The sequence below is a fragment of the Lytechinus pictus genome, chromosome 7 (assembly GCF_037042905.1).
Source record: "Lytechinus pictus isolate F3 Inbred chromosome 7, Lp3.0, whole genome shotgun sequence".
Lineage (NCBI taxonomy): Eukaryota > Metazoa > Echinodermata > Echinoidea > Temnopleuroida > Toxopneustidae > Lytechinus > Lytechinus pictus.
In genome coordinates this window covers 6,704,508-6,728,466 of record NC_087251.1, presented here as the reverse complement: position 1 = coordinate 6,728,466, position 23,959 = coordinate 6,704,508, and the positions used below count along the sequence as shown (strand labels likewise).

Here is a 23,959-nt window from a genome sequence, read left to right as displayed (position 1 = left end):
ATAAGAATTATATTATTACAAACCCAATATAATTATTTATTGATGTTTTAGTGCAATACTGTATATCAGATTTTACATGCCTGGACAATACATTTCATCAATTTATAGTTTAAGTAAATTCAGAGATAAAACTTACCTTAATAGCATCTTGACTTGCAATGTGTTCATCTGGTTTGTTCTGTTTTTGCTCTTCCTCCTCTTCTTCCTCTTCATCATCATCCATATCCTCCTCCTCCTCCTCATCATCTGGTGCATCTTTTCTTGGTAACATTGGAGGTACACTGTATCCTAGATGCCATGAGAAGGTTTTATCAAGGGCCTCCTGCAATCAAAGAATTATATTCATGAATCAGGCATGGTATTCTGAGGTCCATTTTATCTCAGATAAAATAAAATATTTTAAAATATATATATTTTAAAGATAAAATGACCTCAGAATACAGCCCCATGGTATTTAGGTTAGGAACTAATCAAAATTAAAGAGTAACTGCTCGAAATTACAATAATTGTAACGTTTCCATAAGTAACTTTCATGAAAACCTGAATTTTTATTGTCGATGAACTCTGTTGCTATGGAAGCTACCAAAACTGCGCTTACTCTTATCATCCTATTTACAAAAGAGGCCAAAGATACAAAAGAAATAATTATAAGATGAGCACTACTCATAGACTTATGACACTACTCACACTATCATTCTGAAATGCCTTTACAGACAATTCTCATATCTGAAAAGAGAATATTGCAGACCTTTCCTATCATATCATCAAAATGAACATAAAACAGATCTAGCATACAACAGATGAAAATGAGGAACATCAGAATGTTTGTTCTAGTTTTAATGCAATCATTTGTAAGATTTACCAAATACCTGATCTACACATCCAATGACAAAATTCAACTACAAAACTACAGAACTCATTGTAGACTGAAAAAATCCATAATACACTCCATTACAACCTTCTGCCTGTGATGTACAATATTGTTCATGATACGTTTTCATGTCAATGTAGCATGGAAAAATAACCTCTTAAACCAGGAATTGCATTTTATCATTCATCCTGTTTAGATTATCAACCTCATAACCAGAAATTGTGATATTATTCATCCTGTTTAGATTATCAACCTCATAACCAGAAATTGTGATATCATTCATCCTGTTTACTAACCTCATCACCAGGTTGTATAAGAAGAGCAGCCAGAGCCTCAATCCCTGCTGAGTGAACGCCTTCATTAGAATCATCTAAGGACCATCTCAATAGGAAGAGAACACCAGCTTTCAGGAGTCTAGAGATCAGAGGACTTCTTAACTGACCATTGAGACAGTCTGCTCTATACTGTAATAATAAATTTATAATAGCATTTATGAGGCGCAGATTATCTAGTTGCCTATTCAATGGCGCACTATATATTACCCCGGCTGTAGCTCCAGCTGCAAAAGGCGCTTAGTGCATTCAAGGAATTAATCCTGCCAGGTACCCATTCACCTCAATTTTTTTGCTGAAGGAAAACATGCCACAGATGGGATTTGAACCCATGATTGGGAGACAAGAGTAGTAACCACTAGACCACGATGCCCCCACTGTATAACATGAATATGAAGATGACCATTGATCTAATGACAGTTCTACTAACCAAACACAACTGTTTAATATTTGTGAGATCAAAGGGCTTTTTAACTGACCACTGAGACAGTCACCATAGTCATAATAATCTTACCCTTACTTTCATTTGTTTTACCATCACAGGGTTTCATAGGTAAAAAGAGTCATATTTTTTCTTTCTTTTCATTTATACAATCAGATTAAATGAACATATTTACATACGGTAATAGTAATAAAACCAAACTGGGTTCAGCCTGTAATCATACTTCTAATGAATTTTGTGTCATTTTGTGAAATACTTAGCTTTGTAATGAATACAATCTGAATCAACTTAAAGTGACTACTTTCTACAATATCCATCCTCAGTTAAAACTTACATTGTAGATGAGTCTTGCAAGTGTTTGTAATGCTAGTACTCTCTGCTGTGTGACTGCACTTCTAGACAATGTGAATAACTCCTCTAGTGTATAACCAGGTACCTACAAAGAAAGTCAAGGGTCAGTTGCATGAAACTTGCATTTTGATTCAACTCCTAAAATTCAAATAAAGTTCCTTGATGCACACTGCTAACTGATTGAAAATCAGATGAATTTTCGCAAGGTGTTCAAACACAAGTTTTATACAAAAGACCCTAATTTAACAAAAAACACACACAAAATCATATATTTAACTTAATATCACTTAATTTAGGGGGGTATGGCAGAAACTGACAATAAAGAAAATGTAAAGGAGACATTCAGTGGGAAGTTATTGACACACAACACAGGCTACTACTATGAAATAGTGATTGATTATTAATATATTTCATTTAAATATGAAAAGCTAGCAGACATGTTTCTATTTTCCTAAATTACATAAAGCAAATTGACCAAGGTCAGATGTCACTCAATAGCACTGCACAATGCAACAAATTGAAAACCTGTATATAATGAAAAGTTTATGACAGAATTAAAGTCCAATCTACCTCTTGTTCTTCTCCATGGTGAAACAGACCTTCTCTGACCAACACAGGAGCATCTCTAGCCACTAAATGACCATTGAAATCAAATCTAGCTTGTGAACCAGTCTTAGACTTGGCAGATGGTTTGGGTAAATCATCCATCCATTGTAATTTATCATCCTCTCTTTTCTTCATGTTCATCCATTCACTCTTCACATCTATTGGTACTGTATATGATGAATAAGATGGATTTATTTCTAAGTGAGATTAGATATGACAGATGATTGATAAACAGACGTGAGAGGCAGCCAGCACATTTATCTGAAACAACTATGAAACAATGCTTGCAAATCTCTTTTTTTTTATTCTCATTTAATCCTAATAAAATTAAAAGCATGAAATAATTATTAAGTTAATATGAGATAATGTAAATTCATGAGAAATACAAAAAAATATCACTTAAATTGATTTTTCACTCACCTTTCATATTTCTATCTTCTGTAGTTGAAGAGATTTCAACAGATCCTTTCTCAAAGCCATTTTTATTTTCTGACAAATCTTCTGCATCACCTTTCTTCATATCTGTATCCATCTCTTCACCTGCTCCGATGCTGTGCTATATTCAGTAAGATGCAGTAAGAATTTCATGCAACACATTAAAAAAAATATAAATGGCAAAATCAAAACTAATGCAATAGCATTACATACTGTCATTTAAATTAGTTGGGCTTTTTTAGGGGGGTGCAGTGCAATCGATTAAACAAGATGGACTCACTCTAACAACCTACAATATCACATTCACACAAATGAAATTGAATCCATACCAATCGATAGTCTGTTATTCAAAATGAAGTAATAGCTTTAATCTGTCTGGTAACTGGTAACGGTTTCATTTCCATCTCTGTCCTTTTTACTCCACCCCATGTCAGCTATGTCATTTCCTTTATATACCTTCTTATTCAAAATTTAGCAACAAATGCATCAGACCAATGTGATATCAGAGATACAGTTTATGCAACTTAAAGGGATCGTTTAACTTTGTGAGCAGCTGATTAAAAAAATTCTCAAACTGAGTTGAAACGTGCGTATGAGTGCCTGTATTTGTCCTCAAAAACCCTGAAACAGACCACAATATAGGATGAAAAACTCTAATTTAGATACAAGTAGCAATTTATTAGCCTGATTTTGAGAACCGTTTAGTAGACGGGTTCAGCTTATGACCAGTTTTCTCAAATTCAAAAAGTCCGTTGGCTATTTTGACTGCCTTCTGTTGTGTGTATCTCCTATACACACACTATTAGCTGCACTGTACATTCAGTATATACCTTGTACACACCGTATGTAGGTCATGCTGTGTTCATCTAGAATTAATGTGTTGTGGTGCACAGATTCCCTGTATACACATAGTCATTGAAACCAACTCCCAATTATTTTCAAACTTTGGTTTACATCTCCAAGGTTTTAAAATTGATCCTGTAAATATAATACTTTCAAACTTTTAGGATGGTATTTTTACACTATAAGCCTAATGTTTAGCCCATTTTCAGAAACCAAAAGGATAATTTTTTAAACCAGAACAAAGTGAAATTATCACTTTAATGATATTGTATGCTTTCTAATGCAGGATGAATTCCAGGATATGAAATCAATTGCCCACACACAGAGCAAATTTACAAAAATAATAGAGTAAAAATTACCTGTGTTGATAAAGACATGACAGGTTTGCTAACTGGTGGAAAACCGTGATGGCTACCATTTTTATGTTGAACAGTTCCAGTTTTTCTTGCTTGTAAGAAGGCCACTAGACTTGGATCTATGGAAAGGGGAATACATTCAGATATCTTCACAGTCCATACTCATCACCTGATAGATTTTACAATTAATTATATATTTGAAGAACCATACCAATAACTCAACACACAAATGCCTTTTTCAATTTCTAAAATTAATTAGATCTTTATATTACAAATAACTGATATTAAAACAATGTGGCATGAACATAATCCACCAGAATTTCCTTTAAAAATTATGATGAACTCTTTTAACAAAATAATGCAATATGACTCCATAAACCATAATTTCTGTCTTTCTAACCTAACATTGCTTTTAGTTTTGCTTGCTCCTGTAGAATTTCTTCCTCTGACATGGCAGCCATCTTGGATTGGTTTTCACTCTGGATATCCTGAGTGGTTTGCATGGCAACATCCTGCGGAACATTCTCACCCATCAGACCACTACCTTCTAATATTCCACTATATGACCCTGATGATAATGGTCCTGTCCCAGATAATGATTTCCCTATTGATTGCGATGATTGTGATGACTCTGAAGGATATGAATGAAAACAGACCTTGAAAGTTAACTTAGTTTTAAACCATTGCCTACAGGAATCAGGGGAACCCAACTCAAGTCTATGGGAATAATATCTGGGGGCCGTTTCATAAAGCTGTTCGTAAGTTAAGAGCGACTTTAAGAACAACTGGTGATCCTTTCTTTTGGTAAATGATATTCACCATTAAATGTTCATTGGTGATTATTTAGCTCATAAGAAAGGTTTACCAGTCGTTTTTAAAGACGCTCTTAACTTACGAACAGCTTTATGGAACACCCACCAGTACTCAATGAAGTAGCTAAGTACACAGCTAATATTAATCACTTTCAGGGTTTCTTTACAATTCAATTTTATCAGCTGATATGAATGCCATCTTCTGGTATATGTAGTTATAGTTGTTGGGTTTTTTTTGCTGTAAGGAAAATGAAATTAAGTGCCAAATTAGAAGACTGATTCACACATGGTTTGAACTGTAGATGCATCAGTATCTTAAAGGGATGGTCCGGGCTTAAAATATTTATATCTTAATACATAGAGTAGATTTCACTGAGCAAAATGCCGAAAATTTCATCAAAATCGGATAACAAGTAATAAAGTTATTGAAGTTTAAAGTTTAGCAATATTTTGCGAGAACAGTCGTCATGAATATTCATTAGGTGGGCTGATGATGTCACATCTCCACTTTCTGTTTTCTTATGTTATTACATACAATCATAATTTGTTTATTATTCCATACTTGTGTGATTAATATGTTTCCCTTATAATGAAATAAGTTGCAGCACTAAATATCTAATGCACTAAATCAGTTGTCAATCAAATTTTTCTATTTTTTGGAGGAAAAAATTTGAATAAACCTAATTTCATATAATAAAATACAAAAGAACAAGTGGAGATGTGACATCATCGGCCCACCTAATGAATATTCATGATGACTGTTTTCAGAAAATATTGCTAAACTTTAAAATTCAATAACTTTGTTATTTGTTATCCAATTTCAATGAAATTTTCAGCATTTTGCTCAGTGAATTCTACTCTATTTATTAAGCTTTAAATACTTTCAGCCCGGACCATCCCTTTAATATGTTAGTAATATCAAGAAATAATTTTGAACTTGTTTTCAGAGTTTGTCTGAATGAGTTTGACAAATAACACTTTCAAAGGCATACTTACCATCTATTTCCATTGCATCATGTACATCTCTTTGTAGTTGATGAGTCACAGCTTTAGGAGGTGGTCCTAATGTAACACCAAAGTCTACAGGAGGTGTAGAATCAAATTGTTGTGCAAAGAGACTTCGCTTCTTACCCGTCTTTAGTCCACTTGCCTGAAGAAAAAAAAATCACATTGAAACCTCATTTAAACCCTAAATCTGCTCCATTTACTCCAGGAATGACAGGATTTGGAAGGAAAGTGATAATATACAAGTTTAAACATCAAATTTTCATCCTACCAATACAAAGCAATAGAAAATAAATGAATCAGTTTCTAAGAGCATAAGAGGGATAGATCAGATTTAAATTGGTAGTAAATTGATTTACCTGTATTGGTGCTTGTGATCTATGAAGAGCTGTTGGAAAGGCTTTGTTTGTTGGCTGAGGAAGAAATACTGGTTTTTCTCTAATATCTTGTTCCTGAGTAAGATCAAATATAGTGACACCATCATAAATCAATGCTATATAATTAGTGATGATTTTACAGCACTTGATTTGAATTAGAAATCCTGTTCTAATTTTCTTCATGATTTGTTTTTAAATTAAATGATTAATAGGTTACAAAGCGAAGTTCAAATCTAGTTAATTGTAGTAATACCATTATCACTCACATAGTATAAATTTTCTGTTACAAAATAAGGAATCAATGCAAGAGTAAATATTAATCATAAAGATGTTTTTGTGTGTGTAGACTAAACAGTACAAGTTTAATCTATAGAAATTTCCAACTTTATATAGAATGTTCTTATCACCTCTATTCAACAAAGAAAATAGCACACACAGATTAAAATGCTTTAGATAACTTACCCGTATCTTGGATAATACTGCTGTTATGTGAGTATCATGCCCTAGATAAACCCATAAAACACAATAGGGATAGAATAATGATTAGCACTGACATTAAAGTTCACAGAATACTTACTTTCTAAATATAATTTATGAATAACCAAAGGCCATAATTTTTTCCCCTTTTTTTCTACACATGACAAACCAATGTAATTTTATACAATTGTCACCCATGTTTGAAGTAAAATCCAAATGAACACTCCAGGAGTAGAGAATAAATTCTGACACTTTTTATTTCTTTAACAACAAGGCAAAAGCGATTTTGTGTCTCGCCCACTTATGAAAATAACCAGAAATATCATGATATGCGAGGGCACACAACAGAATTGTATCAAAACTTCATTGTGAAATGACTGGGATAGAATAACACTGTCATAAGAGCCTTGCACCTAAACTTTAACGTTGACCTGAAAATGACCTTTGACCTTACCATGTGACCTCCCACTGCAGCAAAACATGCAGGTCGCCTAAGTACATCTACCATCCAAGTTTTGTTGAAAAGTGACTTACGGTTGCGGAGTTAGGTGTCATAAGAGTCTTGCATGTAAACTTTAACATTGACCTGAAAATGACCTTTGACCTAACCATGTGACCTCCGACTGCAGCATCACATGCAGGTCCCCAAAGTCCATCTACCATCCAAGTTTGGTTGAAAAGTGACTTACGGTTGCGGAGTTAGGTGTCATAAGAGAGTCTTGCATGTAAACTTTAACGTTGACCTGAAAATGACCTTTGACCTTACCATGTGACCTCCGACTGAAGCATAACATGCAGGTCCCCCAAGTCCATCTACCATCCAAGTTTGGTTGAAAAGCGACTTACGGTTGTGGAGTTATGTGTCATTAGGTTTGTGACGGACAGACGACGGACGACAGACGACATTTGGATCCCTAAGTCTCGCCTTCACCTCTGGTGGGCGAGACAAAAATGGGAACAGATGTATTCCTTACAAATAAACTTATCAAATGCAAATGTTTCTGTATATGAAAAATAATTTTCAAACCCTGAGCCTCAGCAAAGTGTACACCATTCAGATGTATGGGGAGGGTTTAGTGTTGGTTAGGCAAGTGGAATTTTGGCATCTTGATGTATAACCGCATACCTTTGGCACAGAAGTGCACAAAATACTTTTATTCCCTTTTTTATATTTGTTTTGACATTCTTCAAATGTAGTTGACTGTTTTCAACTCAAGGCATAATGCACAATTCATGGTTTTTTTTTTTTTTTTTTTTAAACATTAAGAAGAGTGATTTGTCTAACCATGGCTGAATGAGACTATCATTCAGACTGACCTTAAATCTCCATCTTTCACAATGCCTCTCCTCTTCTCATTATCAAAATTCTATAAACACAAATTCATATAAAAAAAACTACTAACTGTCCATTGCAGCTTCTGGATCATCATCATTATCAAGGTCAAATGTCACTCTCTGTCCAGGTAGGTGGCTTTGGGCTGCAGCCTGCAATAATAATTATTACAAATTGCACAGAATATTATCAATCTAGAGTGTATAACATAAATCAAAATTTGTCAAAAAGAACAAAAACATAAGAGAAACTTAATACTTAATGGAACTCAATGTGATAAGTTTATGATCTAAATCATGATGTATATCTATAATTTGGCAGTTCAATAAAAATTTATTTCACAGAATGAAAAAAGAAATACATTTCATATTTAAAGTATTTACATGAGAAAGTTTCTAAACAGAAACTGAAAAAATAGTTTCTTGAATTAGAATATGTACTGATGTAATTGCAATGCATCAATTTTGAAGACAGTTAAATGTTTTTAATTCTCGCTCACATGTGAAGATGGGTCCTGTCTGGTTTTGAACTTTGACCTCTTCTGTGGACGTGAAGATAGTGCTTGCTCTGCTTCAAGGAGGTTTGTTGGTAACCCTTGGGAATAACAATAATAATAAGAATTATGGCTAAGGTGAGAGAATGTTTGCAATAAAAATTAGAATTGCAACTTAAAAGTTATACCTGGCATACCTGAAAAAAAGAAAAAAAAAAATCTACAATAGTGAATAGGGCATAAGATTAAATCAAGGCAGAAAACTGGAAATAAATATGAATAAATATGAAATAAGAAAAGATAAATACATAAACAATTAATTACACAAAACAAATGAATAAACAACAAAAATGAATGCTTAGAGAAATAATAGAGCTGCATGTATTGCATGATATTGCAACAATTATCACTTTTTTTTAAATATCAGTCAAAGGCAAAATTTTAAAAAGTATAGATTTAAAATTCACTGGAATGTTAGGGGGAGTTGGTAATACATGACATTTGATTTTATGATGCTTCACTTTTAATACACTCTGGTGATGATATGTGAGTTAGATTAGAGAAGTCTTAATAATTAATGGGCTGCTGAACTGTTATTTGACCTTGCTTTCACGTCTCAAACAAATTATTTTTTCACTATATTGTAATTTGTAAGAGGTGATATCTTATAAATTTTAATACAATATTTTGAGATCATCAATCATCATATCACCCAAGCTCAAATAAAAAAAAAAAAGATAAAAAAATAGGATTACGCAAATAAAATATGGACAGTTGACAGGGCTATTTTATGTACCAGTAATTTCTTTCAAGGAACATGACTAGGGTGAACAATTGTTATTTTACTGTGGACTTGCTGGACACAATTGGTTTCAGGTTTAGTCATACCTGGTAAAGTGACAACATCTTTTTTGACAGTTGATCCAACAGTAGATGCAGAGGAACCAGTGTTTGATCCAGAACCCGGTGCCTTGCGCTTATCTGCTTTCTTGATGGTCACTGATGGCTTTGTTTTCTCTTTAACAAATTGGGCTTGAAGGCGTAGAAGATCTTCCTCAGTTTCTCCTGCGCTTGGCCTATGACTCATCTTTGAAGATATCTCTTGTTCAATTTGTTTTCTTGATGAACAAATAAGAGAATTGTTGATCTGTAAAGCATCTTATACTGAATAGTATTTTCTTATCATCAAATAATATTTGTATATAAAGGGGATGTAGACTTAGATCTAGGACATCATTTGGGTGTGAAAACGACCAACTACAAACAACATCTAAACTCTATTATTTTTCATCAAGGGCCACAACAATTGTGAAATACAGGTGATAAGGCCGCATCTATCCCGCTATCAATTATGCAGCTTTCCTGCAGTCTTCAATGCCTTTTGTTTTGTCCATGGTGACTGTGATGATATAAATTTTGAAATGAAAAGCTGCTAGCAGGAATTTTGCGGGAAAGACGCAGTCTGGATTCTGACAAGGTTCCTAAAGCAGACAAATAAGATAACTATGATCGTCTTCATTATAGAACATAATCATGCTGGCCAATCATTTTATTGGATAAAGACAAAGATATAGTGCAATACTATACTAGATTGCAAACTGCAGATTGTAAATACATTTATAAATTTCTAATGAGTCAAAATGAATACTGTTTTTCTTGGTTGACATTGGCATAATCCATGATTGGAGATATATCAGTTCACAATTCACGTAATGCACATACAGTATACAGGGTTGTGAGTTCATGGCCGGGCAATGTACAAGACCGGCATTATTTTTCTACTCTGTTAAATCCCTAGGGTAAAGTGCCCAAATATTGGATGAAAATGAAAAATAGACGCAATTTACGATAATTGTCCTCTTCTCTTAAAAAACTTCAAATAGTATTGCGTCTATTTCCGCAAGTAATGCGCCCTTGAAGAGTTCACAAATGCTTCCGGAATCGCTACGTAGATGTCGTAGAGAAGAGAACAATTACCGTAAATAGCTTCAAATAGTATTGCGTCTATTTCTGCAAGTAATGCACCCTTGAAGAGAATGCTTCCGGAATCACTACGATGTCATAGAGAAGAGGACAATTATCGTAAATAACTTCAAATAGTATTGCGTCTATTTCCGCAAGTAATACTAAAATTTAATACGTGATTATAAATAATTAGTAGTATATACTAATATACTAATTATTTATAATCACGTATTAAATTTTAGTATTTGTGAAATAATAATTTTTATCTATAAATTGTTCTTCAAAACGGCATCGCTAACCACATGTACGTCATACGTATTAAGCGGATCAAGGGTTGACCCTAAAAGTATTTGCTTTGTGTACATTTGGATCGAGGGATCTACACGACATCGGTCTGGTAAGAAACCTTTATTTTTTAACATTTTAATTGACAATTTTTCAAACCTTCCTACGCCTAATGCGTAGGAAGGTGTAGAGATTAATAAAATCACAACCATTTACGTGACTTTTAATAAAAGAGATGGATTTCCTAGGGAAATCCATCTTTGTTTACATGTGTCTCTTATACATATATGGGAGGGGATTCATGACTCCAATGATGAAGAAGTATATTTGTTGTCAAACTCGATCAAAGGATTAAAAAAAAAAAACATCATCATGCCTTTTCATGGAGTCCTCAACCAAGTCAGATCAAGACTAGAAAAAATCATAGAAAAATCTGAAGTGAACGGACCGGGAGTCTCAACAATCTTTTATTTTTGGTGGGGGGGGGGGGGCGCATATGATATGGAACTCTTTCCCAAATTCACCTATTGACTTTTTGGACAAATATCTACAGCACTAATCAGGGGCCCGTTTCTCAACACCGTCATAAGTCTAACTTCTTGACTAAATCGGAGATAGTGAGCTACTTGTCCGCTAACCGAGTCATTTTTTGTTTGCTCCGGCCGTCGCGCCGATGCGCTATGCACGCACCGCATGCACAGACGGTATGCGCTGGCCGGGTGAGCGTTGCACAAGCAGATGATGGAGCAAATTTCGTTTGTATTTTCCATCATCACAAAACACAAAAAAGGCCGGGTACCAATGCAGAATTCTTCCCAAAATATCTCTAACAATGATATTTGCAGATGACAACATATAAGTTTAAAATGAAACAATATTAAAGACATGAATCACGCAGAGTCGATCCGAATGATTTTCGGTCAACTAGCACTCGCAGTCCAGACTCGCACACACCAGCCCCGTCCCAAGCCCGGCCCCATACACTCACTCTCCCGAAACGACAGGCGTGCTTGCCAGCGCCAGCAAACAAGTGCGACCAGCGGAGAGCGCTGTAACTTGCCTGAGATCCAAAATGAGCTCCAAATAAATTGATGGTAATAAATACGTAATTTTCTGTGGATGGTCATTTGAATTGGTATTCAATGCTGATATAACGATTGTGAGGAAATATTGTGGAATATGAGTTATGACAATGTTCGAGAATTAATCCTGATAATCCATTTATTTTAGAGTCAGACACAATAGCATGCGATCGAAATAAATACGAATGTCTCGGATCGAGCTCTAAATTCATATAAATTATTGTTGGTCTTTGGATGTTAAATAATTACGATTTAATAAGATTTTATGGCCATACTAAAAATAATGACAATGTCAGCAAAGTATGTTATGTTCATATGGAAGAATTAATAGTATTATACTGGCAGTATCTTTATTTTTATTCCATCTCTGGACGACGTCTCCGAGCTCCGAGAAAAGAAGCACAATGCGCATGCGCGTTCGATGACGTATGACATATTTTCCATTCATGAAATCAGAGCCCAAAGTTGGGCACAAACTAGCTTCAAATTGATGGGTAAAAATATCAAACACAATTTTCTCTGTTTTGTCATGTAAAATGTTATTATATGGTGATATTACGATCTTGAAAAGAGTTTCTGCATGTTGACAATGTTCGAGAATCAATCCTGACGTGATAATTATTTTTTTAGACAAGTGCACTCACTCAAGTCGATAGTCATGTGACGTCCGTGAATTGAAAATTGATACGAAATACAAACGTTTCACATCAAGCTCTAAATTCATATTAATGATTATCATATGCGAATTATTGTTAATTATTACGATTAAATCGTGTTCTAAGGTCATGATATTAATATTGTTCATGAAAGCAAGATTTATTTTACGTTGATCGCGCCAATTTTCCAGCCATTTTCTGGTTTGATTAAAGCACAGTACTGCGCATGCACGATCGATGGCGATGACTTTCATTCATGAATTCATCGTGCATAAATTATCTCGGCACGAGCAGACGAGTAAGACTCGAACTATGATCGAAATAAACTTCAAATTAATGGTGAATAGGCATCATAATTACACAATGGGTTTCATTTTGAGGGCAATATAAATCAAGTAAGTAGTAGTCAAGTTGGACATTACTGTTATTTTGATTTTTGATGATTGATTGTGTGAACCAAATGAATCGGCCGGCCGACGTATTTTATTTTTTATTTTTTCGATGCACCGATTTTGCAAAATCTGCACCGGCGCTCGATGACATCGATCGAACACCAATTTTAAAATCGATTCGACTCGGGCTTAATGGTAATACAAAGAAACTATAAAAACTGTTGGTAAACGCCACAAAACCATTCATTTAGAAATAGTAAAATGATTTAATCGATAAAGATTCTACCACGTCAGGCCATCCATAACTGAACTCGTATTTGTTGTTTTCAGACCCTATTAACAGTTGGATGAATTCTATCTCTAATTTATGCATATAATTTGTCCAATATCGTATCTTTCAGTATCAATGATTAAAAATGTTTCGTTAAACTATATTTTGATGACGTTTTGGAATCGTAAAAGTCCGTATAATTATCATCATTTTACAAAGAAAACCGTTATGGTTTACTTTCGCAAACTATTAAAATTGGGTCTCCAGGGGGTACCCATCTCAACGTCCACAAGTGATTTTTTAATTTTAGTCATGAAATGAATTATTCATAATTTGATTTTCTCTGCAATTGTATGCTCCAGTCTTCATGGTCTAAGTATGCATGATGCATAATTCACCTGTGCTATTATTTTGAACATATTTATTTCCCAATTCATCATAATATTTGCAATTTTTTCATAATTTTTCTTTTTGAAAATTATGCTATTTTGCGACTAAAAACTAAGCTAAGGCTACGTCTCGTCTGCTCTTTTTACCGATAGTATCGATATCAAGAAGGTATTCTACTTCTCTAGTTAGGAAGCCTTTCGAGAAACAGGTTTATATAGTAAGATTGGAACTAACTCCGTGGTCAGGTGGTTGGTGGATAAAGATATGACTAACTAGTAACTTGTCCATGTGTTGAGAAACGGGCCCCTGGGGCCCGTTTCTCAACACATGGACAAGTTAGTCTTATCTTTATCCACCAACCACGGAGTTAATTCCAATCTTACTAAACCTGTTTCTCGAAAGGCTTCCTAACTTAGCATACCTTGATATCGATATTATCGTTAAAAAGAGCAGACGAGACGTAGCCTTAGTCACAAAATAGCATAATTTTTGAAAAGCAAAAATGTGATAAAACTGCAATTATTGTGATTAATTTGGAAATACATCTAATAAAAATAATAGCAGAGGCAAAATATGAACCATGCATACTTAAACCATGAAGACTTGAGCATCTAATTGCTGAGAAAATCAAATTATGAATATATCATTTCATGACTAAAAAATCACATGGGGACAATGAGATGGGTATCCCCGGGATAGTAAATTTTGATAGTTTACGAAAGTAAACCACAATTGTTATGTTTGTAAAATAATGATAATTATACGTTTATTTATGGTTCCAAACATCATCAAAATATAGTTTAAATTAATTTTTTTAAATTTTTTTACATACCGAAACACACGATTTGACAAATTCTTTGCATAAATTAGAGATAGAATTTATCAAAAATGTTGATAAGTGTTTGAAAACGACGAATACGAGTCCAGTTATGGATGACCTGCCGTGGTAGAATCTTTATCGATTCAATTACTTTACTATTTTAAAATGAGTGGTTTTGTTGCGTTTTACCAACAGTTTTGATAGTTTCTGTGCATAACAATTACTATTGAATGATCTATCACACCTGTTTTGCAATGTAATTTCAACTTCTATGAATGATTACGTAAGATTACAATTTTCAAATTTCGAGGCAATTTTGCATGTCATAGTCTACCCACGTGATGCCACTACGTCATTAAGAAAGAAGTTATGACAGGTTCGGAGGTGTCATAAATATTTAGTGAGGTTGTTGTACCCGATCTTGGTAAAGAGGGCTTCGTGAAACGGTTAGCGGACAAGTAGCTCACTATCTCCGATTTAGTCAAGAAGTTAGACTTATGTTGTTGAGAAACGGGCCCCTGGTGCCGGGCGTTGCCTACCCTACCTACGGCCTATGGCTATGCCGGCCGGCCGCGCCAGCTAGCCTACGGCTACGCTAGCTAACTTCGGCCGCTAACTACGGCGCGCTACGAAAGCTGTGCGTACATGTATTTACATACAGTACCGTATGGGTACTAGTATTCAACCCGGCATAATTCGAAGATTTTGACATATTCCCCAAAATATTTAGAAATAGGGAATTTATCTTAATTTCATACCTTTGTTATTTCCAGGGTAATCTGTTGTCGATATTTTCTTTGTCAAGCTGTCGACTGTGCGCGCGGAGGATCGAATTATGCGGCGATGGCCTTTTGCACTGAATGGTACTAGTATTCAACCTAGTGAGGATTGATAGCAAATCTCAAAAGGGTTTAGATTGCTAAATTAGATCTAGATCTATGTAAGTCTCTGGCTTTGATTAATTCCCTGTTTGGTCTCATCTCAAATGGTCTAGTCCATAGTCGGATGGGACAAGGGCAGATTGAGAGACAGGGCCATCTTTCATCGCTAGGTTGAATACTAGTACCGACGGGTTGAATATTAGTACCAAAAACCGTCGCCGTATAATTCGATCGCCCGCGCACATAGTCAACTGGTTGAAGAAAAAAATAACGGAAAAAGAATAACCAGCATTTGCTCTTGGAAATAAAACGGGTCTGAAATTCAGGTAAATTCTATATTTCTATATATTTGAGGAAACTCTCCAAACGGGTTGAATACTAGTGCCCTTACGGTACATGGATAGAAAGGTGTGGGACAATGCAAGAAAATGAATGACCAAACTTCTTAGTTTACTGCACGGATAAAACAAGTTCAAACAAACTTCGAAACTTATTATTTTAAACTTGGCTTAAATTAAGCACCACGGCCCACCACAAACCAAATTGAATGTTAAGAATCCATGTAAAGGTAAATCTTACTTGCTTTTTCAAAATGACCGGCGGCAGAGTCAGAGTGGATTTTCTTTCGTTTTAGATCGGCCATATGAATATTCAAATTTTCATCTTGCGCATGCGCATTTCCAATTAGTTGTCACAGCAACCTGTATCAACAACGTAATTTTTTGGCAGGTAAGTAACAGAAATATTGTTAAAATATGAGACGTCCATTCTTATTATCAACTAGATTTCATTATTATTTAAGAGCGATGTGTGTTCATCTCCAGTCATAATATTGTGTGAGCAGGAAGAAAAAGAACATAAAAGTGGACCGTAGTATTTGTCTGCTTCGGACGAAATGCGGATACGGTACTGGATGAACCTCCACACAATCAAAAACTCCGCCGCCGCTGCGCTGGGGGGCTTGAGTGTCGTTGTGCGCTCTGTCCACCTCGGGCTGGTGGTGGTATGACTATGAAACTGAAAAAGCCGAAGGGGGGGGGGGGGGGGTCTACGCACCTAACTAAAACTTGAACTGAAGATTAAACATCGATTTCTTTAAAATTCTACAAAAATTGAAGTTGATATTGTATACCCAGTTGTTGTGTGTCCGGACGATCAATTTTAGAAAGTCATTTGGAAAAATTTACAAGCGAAGTTTCATCAATTTTTAGTACAAAATGTTAGGAAATATTAATAGAGAACAAAATAGAAGATGATTACAACGATTGAATTCGTATTTTTAGTGTAATCCAAAGAAAAAAAAGAAGGCTTCAAAAATATAAAGTGTCCGGACACCCGACCCCCCAAACTACCTTTATAATGTTTATTCTAATCTTCTTTCCTCCAAAGTGTCTCTCCTTTTCATTTTCAGATTGAAAAAAAAAGGTTCCTCTGGGCCGGCTCCGGCCATGGCATATATACTAGCCTAGGCTATCTGCGCACCCATTTTCACTTGGGGGGGGGGGGGGAGGTTGCATGAGGCCATGAGATGCCGTGGTCTAAGGCACCTGGCGCAGGAAAGTCTGGAGTTCAATCCCCTGGCCCTGCCACAGCATGCACTAGTGCTCTTTTAATTTTATCCTGCATTCAAATAAATGTTAGATAAAAATTATTTAAGCATTAACTAGGTGTGCACTAGACAGCTGGCAGCCGTCTGTTTCGAGGCGTTTTTTAACATTATTTTGTTTAAATTTCTCCTTGTACACAGACCGCTCGCTATCGTGCAGCCACCATTAGATGATTAACAATGCAAAATCCCCCCGACGGGGCACATCGATTTTTGTCTTTATTTCATAAAAATATACAAAAAGAACTGTACCAAAATAAAGATTATTATTCCATTTTGGCCTGAAATGCACCAACATGGGGAAAAATAAACTTAAAAGGGGAAAAAACAGTGACTTACTTCGGCTGTCGCGCAACTTCACTTCCCTGTTTTATCCGAACTTAATACATAAACATATGACCATTGAGTCCCCTGTACAGATCGCGCTAGAACTTCAGTCTCTGTATTTGGTGAGTGGAGCCAACGGAGTTCAGCGGAACAACCAACATAACAGAGACCGAAGCTTTTGGTCTAGGTGTGCACTTGTTTAAAAAAATAACAATAATAACATGAAATAGCTAAGATTCAATATTATTTCACAATTTTGACCTATTTTTAATGAATATCTGATTATGTTTTGCAGGTATAGATCTAAACTTTGTGGACGTTGTGTGTCTTTGACTTTGACTATGTAATTTACGCAGATATGCATATGGACAGACAAACATAAACAAGGGGCACTGTCAGACTTGGGGTACCATGCTGTAAATGATAAGGGTGGCTGATGGAAGTGTAGAAAATAGAATGCGTAATCTGTTAAGTGGGAAAATCACTCCTTTTTTTTTCTATTACAAACTTATGGAATCACATCGCTACTATCACATGATGTCACGTGTTTTAGGCCAGGGCAATTCCATAAAATGATCAACCTTTTTGTACATCCCACCCCCATTTTTCTCAAGTCTTACTTCACTTCATAAGCTGACCAAGTTATGGTCCTTTGAGAACTTTACAGACTGTCAAAAGATCAAGAAATCAGAGACAGACAATTTAATTAAGGTCTCGGGGGTCGGACGTACATATTTTATGAAATTTCCCGCCAGTGAAAGACACAAAGAAGCTTATTTTTTGAAGCCCAGTATATGGGGTTTTTCTTAACCTAAATAAGCAGCTGGTAAGGATAGATCTTTCATTGCTGTGTTCAGTAGCTTTTCAGCTTTTGATTGGAATATGATTAGGAAATTTCACTATTTGGGTCAAGTCTAGGTCTTTAAAAGAGGACTTCAGATAAAACAAGCCCAGGCTATAATTTTTAATCCTTTGTTTTCTTTTTTTATTTCTTCATTTCAGATTGTTTTTATATGACGACAACAACAACATTGTCATAATGACAACAGAACCACCTCTCTCAGATCAGCCGTCCTCAGCAGGGGGGAAAGGAGATGCAAATGCAAATAATAATGCTACAAGCAATGTCAATAACAATGCTAATAGTGCAAAGAGGGGAGGGAGGAGTGCAAAGCGGTCTATACCATCACCCATTACTAGTGCTAAGACTAATCCGGCAGCTGACAATCGTAATATGAGACGCATTATTGCAGAGGATCCTGATTGGTCACTGGCCACTGTACCTCTCCTGACAGAGCTTTGTGTAACACATATTGTTACTAATTTTGCAGGTACTTACGCAAGTCAACATTGCATCGCTTACTTTTGCTCTCAAGCACCTTGTATGTAAAACAAATTTTAGTATTCATTGTAGCAGTATAGCTGGGCTGGATCCAGGGTTGAATTATTGAGGGAGCACAGAATTAGTTAGAATTTTCTGACAAGCAAGGAGTTCTCACTTCAAAAGAGGACATTATCGAGTTGAATTAAAATATATGTCAAGCAAAGAAAAAAGGTGTTTATGCAGTTGCTCCCTGAAAACGCTGACAATTAAAAATAATAAGTATACATGTACAGTGTAGGTCATCACATTAAAAATGGCTGACAATTCTCATGAAAAAGGAAGGCACAATGCCAATTTGAGGCAAAAGGGAGAAGCATGTACCCACTATCCCACCTGATCCATCTTGAGTAGTAATATCGTATAGTAGTATTGCTTTCAATTGTTTGTTTTGTACATACCCCATACATGTATTTAACTTTCTGTTCTTTATTTTGGAACTTTTCACTGACCATTCTACAAATTCCTATAATGAAAGGCAAATTTCAGTACCCCAGTGTTGAAGTTAGCTTCGGTTATGATGTCTTTTTAAATGTAATATGGAACCACTCTTATGCTTTGATGTTTGTTTGTGATTTACACTTCTTTTTTTTTTACATTGTGCTCTCACAGAACACCCGAAGCTGGATGAACTACTCCCCAAGTACAAATCCAAAGTCCTTGAAAAGATTTCTGTGGATCTTCCACTCAAAGTAGTAGCTCATCTTGTATCAGATGAAGGCTATTGGCAGAGAAGATGCAAAGCTGGTAAGGAAGTCTGTGATGTATCAAAGTATGGTGACAGCTGGAAACGCATGTTCTTTGAAACACACTTGGAGAACATCATTGAACACTTTGTGCCAGAGACATCTGACATGGCATTAGTAGATAATACATTGCCTCTCTGCGCTCCTTATGTGAAGAGACTCCATATCAAGCAGCTGCTGCCTCCGGTCAAAGAAGAACCAACTAAGATCATGGATGACATCTCTGAGACTGGAAGTGATGCTGGTCTTGATGGACCTGTCATGGATCACTTTGAGTTTTCTACCACTCTTGCAAAGCTTCCTCACCTTGAAGAGTTTAGTGTGACGTACGGAGTAAGGGATTGTGGGATGAACTTTGAGTGGAATCTCTTCCAGTTTACTGCAAGGGATTGCATGCTCCTCTCCAAGTGCATCAAGAAATGCAGTCAGCTCAAGAAGTTCCAGCTCCATAGAAGCAAGGTAGATGATGACAAAGCTAGGGTTCTCATTGCCCACATCCTAGACCATCCATCATTACAAGAGCTTGACCTCTCACACAATATCATCAGTGATCATGGAGCCAGGGCCATAGGTAAATTCTTGAATGGACACTGCAAATTGACCAAGCTGGATCTATCAAACAATCGGATAAGGTCTTCAGGGGCAGGTGCTATTGGGCATGCTCTTGGAAAGAATGAAACATTGAAGGAGCTGGACCTAAGGCTAAACAGGATGGGAGATGAAGGTATGACCATAATACTGTCTTAATCCGTTTTTGGTTCAGGGAAACAAGCTTATATTGGATTTATGTAAAAATGAAATGGAATGACAAGAGAAGAAAATTTAAGTTTCGAGAGTAGTAGAACAATTTAAAATAAGATAAGCATTGATTTTCATTTGAAACCAATGTCTTGGGAATGACAAGGTGAAATTGATGAGTAATGCTGCACAATATAACACTCTCCCATTATGCTCCCACGGCATTTGTTTCAATATTTCCCAGCCTTAATTCCCCTAAAATTCACGCCTCAAAATCAGTGATATCTTCAATATATTTTTAAGGTAACATATCAAATAATGGTAAAGCCTGATATCGAATACTGCACTTGTTTAAAAGATTAAGTATTTAAGCAATGTTGTGCAGCACTACTATGAACTAGTAAATATTAACATCAAATTAAGACATGCAAGTCTGTTACCTTGATATATTAAAACTGATTTACAGATCCATACAAAGTGTAAATCAAGATTTTAATCACCTGTAAATGTAATAATTGTTGTATCATAATTTTGTATGATAGGTGGACAAGCAATCTGCAGAGCTGTGATGAAGAATACCACTCTTGAAACTATCAACATTGGTAGTAATGAATTGAGTGAACCAACAGCTGCTTCATTGGCTCAAGTTCTCATCAATAATGATACTCTTGTCAATATCAATGTATCCTGTAATAGACTTGGTCAGGTTAGTCTTTGTGCTATATCCATTTTTTTTTATTTCAAGGTCTAACTTTTTGATCAGTTGAGAAATGTCTAGATAACCAATACATCAAGATATATTGTTTTACTACATTTATTTTAAATAGATTTGGGTTTGCCACAATGTATATGCAATATATGCCTTAAAGTTTTATATTGAAAAAAAAAATCCCCTTCTCGACATGTGTGAAAATGCTATTGATTTCCATTTTTATCAGATTGTTAGAAAGCATGTTGTGGACAAAGTTTAGCATACCGAATATCAAAACTTGGCCCAAATTCACAAAGGCGTCAATATGGCGCACTGTGACAAAAGAGCGCATCAGCATTGGACATTTTTTTTAATATATGTAGTAAATAAGTACACTTTGTACAGAAAATCTGCATAAACCATGGGTTCAACCGATGGTTTTGAAAACCACCTTTGTGAATATTGGCCGTTATGTTTTGGATGAAGGACATGTATAATAATGATTATAATACCACTGAGCTTACAAAACGCATATCAATGCCGAATTTTTCCTTTGTGCGCTCTAAAAGGAAAAGTCAAGTCAAGAAAAATAAATTGTTGCCAATTGATATGCTAACTCCTAGTGTAGAATATACTGAGCAAAACAATCATTTTGATAAATCTCTTGCTGAAGATTACAATTACAATGAGTGTTCTATTCCAATGTATATTAGATATTGGTACTTGAATTTCTTTGTCATTATTTCATCATTATTCATTTTAATTCATTAAAAACTTCTATCTTCTTGTTACATTCCTATTTTAGGATGGAGGAAAGCAAGTTCAGGAAGGAATGGAGGAGAATGCTATAGTGAGAGACCTTGATCTTAGATTGACTGAAGTTGGTCAGGAGAGTGAATACTGTATTAATCAGATACTCAAGAAGAACCAAGAGACATTCCGCATGCAACAACTTAAGATCAAAGAAAAGGAGAAACAAGATAAAGCTTCTGTAGATAGATGAATTCATTGTAGAGCATTGATTGCACACCTTATCAAAATTATTTTCCCGTTGTAAGATTAGATCCCAATGTATTAATAACATACTAAGGTTTCATTATTAAAGTTAATATTTTTGTTTTGTAAACTAATTATCCTTTTCTGCTTCATAAAAAGGTATCTTCTGTCACCAAATATGTCCTGAGTTGTAAGAAATAAGATTGTGAACTTTTTTCAAAAACGTTTTTCAAAATTTATATAATTGAAATTACATTTTGGCACAGTGAAATAGTGTAATGAATTACAATGAAGTACCTAGATAGACTACTCCACATTCAATTTGTTATAAAGCTCTGTTAATGCTATTAACAACCCCCATGACAGTCTCTGTTTTTATAGAAGTGGAATACAAAGCCATGCTACTATGCTAATGATAAATGTGTAAATGTATCCTCATAGAAAATATATACTAGTGTTCTCCAGACAAGATCCTGTGAAATATTTTTTTGTCCAGTCTTTTAGTACTGGGTTGATCTGTGTCTAGGAGGCAAAAGGTGAATTTTTCCTGGTTCTTCGATCTTTGATTGACTTTTATTCCAAGTCCTTTACTGTTTTGTTTTTAAATTTCATTCCACATTCAAGAAGGAAAAGAGTAGTGAAATAGTGCTAACTGTGGTATTGACTAGTGACTAAGTCTTGTCAGTTAGCAAATAAGGATTATTTCTATTAAACTTTTTTTTTTGAAAGCTCAATCACAAAAAGGTCAAAATGGATGACAAATTTATTTTCAAGAGGAAAAGAGGTATAAATAGGTAAAAAAAATTCTTGTTACATCATGATATGGTAGATATATAAGATAAAAGCAAAACCATTACAAGTACTTTAGTTTTATCATACCCATTATTTCATTATGTTACAATATTCCAAGTAAAATTCTTATTTAAATAAAAAAAGAAAAAGAAATTAACTTTGAAAAAATTCATGGACTGATAACAGAAGATTCTTGTTCATTTGATGAGATTGAGAAGTTTAATTGAGATTTAAAGTAATACTCATGTGGTATTATTTATATTTAAAGTGAATCAATTGGGCCCTGTAATATAAAGTGTTAATTTTGGAAGAGTCATGGTGCAGTGGTTCTGACTCTAGCCTTGTAATCAAGAGGGCCATGTGTTCAAATCCCACTGTGGCCTAGGGTCTTCTGGCAAGGCATCAATCCACACTTTGCCACTCTCCACCCAGGTGATAAATGAGTGCCTGGTATGATTTGGAAACCTATGTAGTATGCTTAGCAAATAAATCTCGGAACTCTTGTTGGAATGCTCCCCAGCGAAAGTGCATACATTGTGTGCAGGCATGCCAGGATCTGATGACCAAGTAATAATAATGTAAAGTGCTTGGAAACATTATGTATTATGCGCTATATAAATTAACTATTATAATTATTAATTGAATTGTTCATGTAAGTGTAATTTTCAGTCCATGACAACACATGTACGAAAAGTTACAATTGTTAATATGAATGTGTGCGTTACAAGTCCCTAGACCATCAGTGTAATGACTCCCCTTCTCTGTCTCTCTATCTCTCTCCAAAAAAAAGTGAGTGGGGTCAAGGATTTGTGTACTATTTTGGGAAAAAATTCAGAGAGCATGCCCCCAATACAAATGTTTAAAGTCAAGCCCTCATTAAAAAATGATTTCAGTCATAGCTTATCAAAACTCAGTATCTGGTGAGGTATCTGATGTATTTTACCATCTTTTTTGAGGAACCTTAAAAGTCTTTGCCGCATTTTCTAGCAAATGTTTGTATAGTCTTATACAGTAGCTGTGAAAATAAAAAGGAAAGACATGGCATTGACTTTGCCAAGGTGCCTACACATACTCTTTTGCGTATATGTGAATTGTAAATAGATATCTGATTCTATTTCTTTTTAAATAAAGATATGAAACTTAAAGACATGTATATATTTTTGTATGTGACCTTCTGTTTGGATGTGTTTTTACATTTATTTATACA

At 35.1% G+C, this 23,959-nt stretch overlaps 2 protein-coding genes across 3 annotated transcripts in view; one reads left to right on the top strand and one right to left on the bottom strand.

Annotated features, from left to right (window-relative positions):
• LOC129265075 (RNA polymerase II-associated protein 1-like) overlaps positions 1 to 16,147 on the bottom strand; it is a 29,660-nt gene extending 13,513 nt beyond the window's left edge. The window contains exons 1-14 of one of the 2 annotated variants that reach the window (XM_054903058.2): positions 16,055 to 16,147; positions 9,622 to 9,851; positions 8,740 to 8,834; positions 8,311 to 8,392; positions 6,893 to 6,933; positions 6,413 to 6,505; positions 6,045 to 6,198; positions 4,637 to 4,867; positions 4,240 to 4,355; positions 3,023 to 3,158; positions 2,567 to 2,769; positions 1,980 to 2,081; positions 1,168 to 1,335; positions 137 to 322 (exon numbers count right to left, since the gene is read on the bottom strand). In XM_054903058.2, the coding sequence (XP_054759033.2) occupies positions 137 to 322; positions 1,168 to 1,335; positions 1,980 to 2,081; positions 2,567 to 2,769; positions 3,023 to 3,158; positions 4,240 to 4,355; positions 4,637 to 4,867; positions 6,045 to 6,198; positions 6,413 to 6,505; positions 6,893 to 6,933; positions 8,311 to 8,392; positions 8,740 to 8,834; positions 9,622 to 9,820 (1,806 nt within the window). In that variant the 5' untranslated portion in view covers positions 9,821 to 9,851; positions 16,055 to 16,147. The remainder of the gene's footprint in view (positions 1 to 136; positions 323 to 1,167; positions 1,336 to 1,979; positions 2,082 to 2,566; positions 2,770 to 3,022; positions 3,159 to 4,239; positions 4,356 to 4,636; positions 4,868 to 6,044; positions 6,199 to 6,412; positions 6,506 to 6,892; positions 6,934 to 8,310; positions 8,393 to 8,739; positions 8,835 to 9,621; positions 9,852 to 16,054) is intronic. The other variant, XM_064101790.1, reaches the window with a different exon arrangement.
• On the top strand, positions 15,864 to 23,905 carry LOC129265094 (dynein regulatory complex subunit 5-like). The gene is made up of 5 exons (XM_054903079.2): positions 15,864 to 16,204; positions 18,411 to 18,739; positions 19,402 to 20,259; positions 20,816 to 20,979; positions 21,770 to 23,905. The coding sequence occupies exons 2-5, from the start codon at positions 18,448 to 18,450 to the stop codon at positions 21,965 to 21,967; spliced, it is 1,512 nt and encodes a 503-aa protein (XP_054759054.2). The 5' UTR covers positions 15,864 to 16,204; positions 18,411 to 18,447; the 3' UTR covers positions 21,968 to 23,905.
• The last annotated feature ends 54 nt before the right edge of the window (positions 23,906 to 23,959 follow it).